This window comes from Ursus maritimus, unplaced genomic scaffold (assembly GCF_017311325.1).
Source record: "Ursus maritimus isolate PB19 unplaced genomic scaffold, ASM1731132v1 scaffold_24, whole genome shotgun sequence".
Lineage (NCBI taxonomy): Eukaryota > Metazoa > Chordata > Mammalia > Carnivora > Ursidae > Ursus > Ursus maritimus.
In genome coordinates, this window is record NW_024424897.1 from 20440833 (window position 1) to 20446527 (window position 5695).

Consider the following 5695-nt stretch of genomic DNA (forward strand, 5'->3'; position numbering starts at 1 on the left):
CTGTGCCTTCTGAATCATCCCTTTTGTTAAGGATTAAAAAAAAAAAAAAAGCCACCCCCAAAGGCACAACCCACCTTGGAGAGCAGAGGTAACTGGGCTTGTGGGAAACAGAGGTGCAGCTGGCAGCGGTCAGAGGGTGGGGAAGGGAGGAGGGACGATGGGGCAATTGTCCAACCTTGCGGAGGGCAGCATAAAAGGCACCCACTCTGGGGAAGAGCCACAATCTTCGGCCCCGGCCAAGCCCAGCTCCCGTCCTCACCTGATCCTGCTTGTGCTCTCACCATGAGCTGTCGCCTGCAGAGCTCCTCTGCCAGCTACGGAGGGGGTTTCGGGGGTGGCTCTTGCCAGCTGGGAGGAGGCCGCAATGTCTCTGCCTGCTCAACCCGCTTCGTCTCCGGGGGATCCGCTGGGGGCTATGGGGGCGGCATGAGCTGTGGCTTCGGTGGAGGGGCTGGTAGTGGTTTTGGGGGTGGTTTCGGAGGTGGCTTTGGAGGTGGCTTTGGTGGAGGTTTTGGTGGTGGCTTCGGTGACTTCGGCGGTGGCGATGGCGGCCTCCTCTCCGGCAACGAGAAGATCACCATGCAAAACCTCAACGACCGCCTGGCCTCCTACCTGGACAAGGTGCGTGCCCTGGAGGAGGCCAACACCGAGCTGGAGGTGAAGATCCGGGACTGGCACCTGAAGCAGAGCCCCAGCAGCCCGGAGCGGGACTACAGTGCCTACTACAAGACCATTGAGGAGCTGCGTGACAAGGTGAGCCCTGGGATGGTGGTGAGCTTTCTCCCGCGGGGCAGAGCTAGCTGCAAAGGCCAGGGAACACGGTGTGCCAAAGGACCAGAAGATGCAGCGTGGTGGAATCCTCACCCCACCGGCGGAGGAAAATTCTAGTCTTTTACTACCAAGCGTCTCTACTCCTGATAAGCTTTCTTAGGCCACTGCTCCCCAAATGTGTTCTTTCCCATTATCCGTTTTTACTGTTGTTATTACTCACGTCAACATTTTTACTGCTTCCCAAACAGTTATGCTATTAATGACTTGGTCCCTATAATTCCAACCCACGGAGCTGTTTGGAAACAATGGCCGTTTTAAAAGCCACTAAGAATGACTAAAATCAGCAGAGAAAGGGATACACGTTCATTCACTGGTCTGGGGATACTAGTTGGTTTTGTAGGGGCCCCATTTAAACGGTTAAGCTCAACTGGCTCTGAGGTGTGGGAGGTGGAGACAGAGGCTCAGGCCGTGCTAAGCTGAGCTGAGATTCCTTCATCAAGGCCTGTCACGCTGGGGTCCCAGCTTGTTGGAACAGAAATCCACCTGCCTGGGCTGGGACCCAGCTGTGTGGGGTGGAGGTTAACTGTTTCAGAAATTCAAATGGGTCGGACTATTGACTGGCTCTTCCTTCTGCTCAGCTAGGAGGCCAGCTCCAGTGAGGTTACTATGAGCTGTGTGGACCCAGGCCGACCCCCTCCCGACCTTAAGGAGAAGGCTGTCACGACAGCGACCTAGAGAGGTTGCTAGTCTGAGGCTGCCGAGACATGAGTAACCAAAGATGTCCTGGGCAGGGCCATTCCCCTGAAATGTACATTCCGATCTTCCCCATCACGACCAGGCATAGAGAGAAAGCCAGAGTGACAGACCTCGAGGAAGGACCTGCTCCGCCCCTCACTTCACCGAGTCCCAGAGAGCAGGGCCTTATCCTGGCTCACAGGGACAGTGCTGATGCAGCCTGATGTCTGATGACAACAGTCCAGCCCGCGTTTTCTCTTCCTCCTCCCCAAGCTCGCGGACCCTCCGGTGGTTACCTTTTGTATTTTGCAGATCCTGGCGGCCACCATCGACAACAACCGGGTCATTCTGGAGATCGACAACGCCCGGCTGGCGGCGGACGACTTCAGGCTCAAGTGAGTTCATCGTCCTCACTGGCCTTTCCAAACCGTCTTTTATTTGAGACAAATGCTCATCTGAACAGTGAAATCGGAACATCCGAGGAGCGAAGGTCTTGAAGAAGTAGCAGAGTCCAGTGCAGAAGCCGGGGAGGGTCTCATATCATTTCTCTGTAGCTTTTCCAATTAAAAAAAAAATCCTTTAGGTATGAGAACGAGCTGACCCTGCGCCAGAGCGTGGAGGCCGACATCAACGGGCTGCGCCGGGTGCTGGACGAGCTGACCCTGGCCAAGACCGACCTGGAGATGCAGATCGAGAGCCTGAACGAGGAGCTGGCCTACCTGAGGAAGAACCACGAGGAGGTGGGGGCCGGTGGGGGCCGCCATGGCTGAACCACCTCCGAAGAGAAAGGGGAGCAGCGGGCTTAGCCCTCCACCCTGCACGTGCCAGCGCTTCCCAGAGCATGCTGGTAGCACTTGGCGCCAGGGAGGGGGGGATGAGGAGCGTCACGCGTCTTCCTCTTCCATCCCTGCAGGAGATGAAGGAGTTCAGCAGCCAGGTGGTGGGCCAGGTCAACGTGGAGATGGACGCCACCCCCGGCATTGACCTGACCCGCGTGCTGGCCGAGATGAGGGAGCAGTACGAGGCCATGGCCGAGAAGAACCGGCGGGATGCCGAGGAGTGGTTCAACAGCAAGGTGCCCGGCCTTCTGACCCCGTGGAGCCGGGGGGCTGCCGGGACCTTCCACGTCTGGGCTCCTCCGTCACCTTCTTCCTGCTCCAATTGCAGAGCGCAGAGCTGAGCAAGGAGGTGTCCTCCAGCACTGCCCTGATCCAGACCAGCAAGACCGAGATCACGGAGCTCAGGCGTACGCTCCAGAGCCTGGAGATCGAGCTGCAGTCCCAGCTCAGCATGGTACACCTGCTGCCCTCTGCCCAGCGGCCACCGCCTCCAGGCCTCTGCCTGGCCTGGCTCCCCTCATCGCTTCTTTGTTGCCCCTCCAGAAAGCCGGGCTGGAGAGCACGGTGGCGGACACGGAGTGCCGCTACGCCCTGCAGCTACAGCAGATCCAGGGGCTCATCAGCAGCATCGAGGCCCAGCTGAGCGAGCTGCGCAGTGAGATGGAGTGCCAGAACCAGGAGTACAAGACGCTGCTGGACATCAAGACGCGGCTGGAGCAGGAGATCGCCACCTACCGCAGCCTGCTGGAGGGCCAGGACGCCAGGTGGGGCCTCTCGAGTCTCTCTCTCTCTCGGGAAAGTGACCACAGGACCTTTGGACATCCGAGCAGGCAGGGCCTTAAGGATCAGGTCCTCAAGGTCCACACGGAACTTAGACTGGATGCAGATCCAGGACCAGAGCTCCCTGTTTTCTAGAAGCAGACTGTGGGGGCATTTCCTCAGCAGGCTGCAGGATCAGTCCCTTTAAACTTTCTGGTTTGGACCTTTGGATTAGATTGGCAGGAATAGTGGCCACGGACAGAACATCTCATATTGGAAAAATATTACCTTGGGTTCAGGTCAACTGAACAAAGCTATAAACGTGGTGATTTAACTCCCTTCCGACCATTTGCAGGGACCAGGCCATCCTTGTGGCCTCAGGGCGAGCGGTGGTGGTGGGGGAGTGGTACCAAATGGACCAGAGGGAAGACAAAACTTCGGGCAAATGTCCTGGATTGAGGCCAGCAGTATCTCCTGAGGTCTCACAGACAGCAGACGGGCCTGGCGGGCCCCAGCTGCACCCCCGTGGGCTGGGGGCAGGGTTGGTAAAAACCGCCCAACTCAGGGGCTCTGAAGGATGATCTGAGTTGCTCCATCCGAGGACAGGTGAGCAGCTGTCCTCCAGTGCCTTCTGCTCACGTGACCTCTCTTCTCTCTCCCAGGATGCCTGGCTTAACCTCCTCAGGAGGTAAGGAAACACCCCGGGGGGAGGGGCGAGTCCGGCTCCTGTTCCCCGCCCTGGGGGGCTGGGAGAGGGGCCATGCCGGACTCCCCAGTGTAGGGAGGGAGGGAGGGAGGGAGGGGGCTCTGGTGGACGTGGTCATTTGCTCGTCTGTTTTCTTTGTAAAATAGCTGCGTCTGCCCCATAGAGCCACTGGGATACTTTGGAGAGAGCCAACTTTGGGGACAGTAACATGAGTCCCTATCAACTAACCTCCAGCCTGACCCTCAGGAGGGGGGCTTGGGGCCCTCCTGGGGGACCCTGACCTGCCGAGGTCGGTCTTCTCCAGCTTGAGTGTCTCTTGCCCCCTCCATTTCTCAGGAAGCACCAGCGTCACGGTCACCACCTCTACCTCGTCTTCCAATCGCCGCCTTTCAGACACCCGCAAGCTTTAAACCACTGGCGTCCTCTCCCTCTGTCTTCAGCATCCAGAGGAGAGAGCCGATGCGTCCCTGCAGGAGAGGCGGGGAGACCGCGGGATGCTCCCGGCCCCTCGATTTCCTGAGGGCGGGGGCTCCAGCTTCTCTCCCCGTGCGCTCCTTCTTCTCCCTTACCTGGCTATTCTGACTTCTTAGCTTCTCTACTATAAAGAAAAGATGATTCAATAAAGTTTCTTGCCTTTTTGCAAATGTATTTTTGACTCCGGTCTGGTTTCTTAGGGTAGCACCTGCCAAGGTCCTGATTTGGGGTGGTGGGTGCATGGGTGCCCCTGGGCCAAGTGGCTCCGCCTGACAAGGTCTGGCCCAGGACGCTCCTAGCTGGGAAGGACGCAAGGCTCCTGGGCCAAACATCAGGGCACGAACACGGGGGAACGGGTGGCTCATGAATGATGGTGGTCAGGAAACATGAACAAATGGGGCAAACTGGAGACACTGGGGGACACGTGAGCCAGTCCAACACCTTGTAGGTAAGGCAGCAATGGGGTTCTAGCAGCGTCAGGTGATGGGGAGATACGGGAAGCGGTACAGAGGGCTCTGGGGAAGGCTTTGAGGAGCCAGTGCAGGGCTGATTCAAGGAGGGGAGCCAGGACAATTATCCCAGGCCCACACTGCTGCCTCCCTGCTCCCTGCAGAGCCCCTCCTTTTCTTTTTTCTTTTTTTTAAGATTATTTATGTGAGGAAGAGAGAGAGAGCAGGAGCAGGGGAAGGGTCTGAGGGAGAAGCAGACTCCCCGCTGAGCAGGGAGCCCCACATGGGACTCAATCCCAGGACCCTGAGATCATGACCTGAGCCAAAGGCAGACGCTTAACCGACTGAGCCCCCCAGGCGCCCCCAGAGCCTTTCCTTTTAAGATGATGGACATCCTGACCTTCAGTTGCCCCTGACCCCATAGCCTACCCCAAGGTCCTGCCATTCCAACCCACTCAATGAATCAGCCACATGACTCAATGAGTGGCCTCCATCTGAGCTGACCGTCCTTCCCAACTCCCCTCTGCACCCCTGCACCCCCTGCCTCTCTCAGTGTCCCGGCTCAGACTTACAATCTCCTCTTGCTTGGCTCACTCCTCACATGGAGTCTGGTCCTCTGAGTTCTGGCACAGGCACCCTTCTCTTTCTCCTTTTCACTCCCCCCTCGGCCCATCTGGGACATGTCCGTGGTCACAATTACCCATACATTCCGATGACACTCCAGCGAAGCCCCTGTCCTCCATGCCAGACTCTCACCCTCAACAGCACTGGCCATCACCTCCCCAAATCTACCTGTCGGAAGGAGCACCCCCCATTCTCCCAGATCTGTGCCTTCCTGGTCTCCCATTCCAGAGGGCCTGGAAACTCAAGCCAGGAGCCCAGGAATCACCTTGGCCTCCTCACTCCCTACTCCCCTTCCAAGTCCGTCCTGTGGATGCTGTTCGCTATAATGTCCTCACAGC

The 5695-nt window shown here is 57.9% G+C and overlaps 1 protein-coding gene across 1 annotated transcript; it reads left to right on the plus strand.

Annotated features, from left to right (window-relative positions):
• The first annotated feature begins 282 nt into the window (after positions 1-282).
• Positions 283-4220, plus strand: LOC103672605 (keratin, type I cytoskeletal 13). Its single transcript, XM_040641222.1, has 8 exons — positions 283-753; positions 1819-1901; positions 2090-2246; positions 2420-2581; positions 2674-2799; positions 2889-3109; positions 3767-3792; positions 4147-4220. Exons 1-8 carry the CDS (start codon positions 283-285, stop codon positions 4218-4220), a joined length of 1320 nt encoding a protein of 439 aa, XP_040497156.1.
• Positions 4221-5695: the final 1475 nt, after the last annotated feature.

What these genes read in the sequence shown, in the direction of transcription:
- LOC103672605 (XM_040641222.1), top strand. Translation starts at nt 283, where the DNA reads ATGAGCTGTCGCCTGCAGAGCTCCTCTGCCAGCTACGGAGGGGGTTTC. An exon ending in GCGGACGACTTCAGGCTCAA is followed by an intron (nt 1,902 to 2,089) that starts GTGAGTTCATCG and finishes AAAATCCTTTAG; the next exon opens with GTATGAGAACGAGCTGACCC. An exon ending in AGGAGTGGTTCAACAGCAAG is followed by an intron (nt 2,582 to 2,673) that starts GTGCCCGGCCTT and finishes CTCCAATTGCAG; the next exon opens with AGCGCAGAGCTGAGCAAGGA.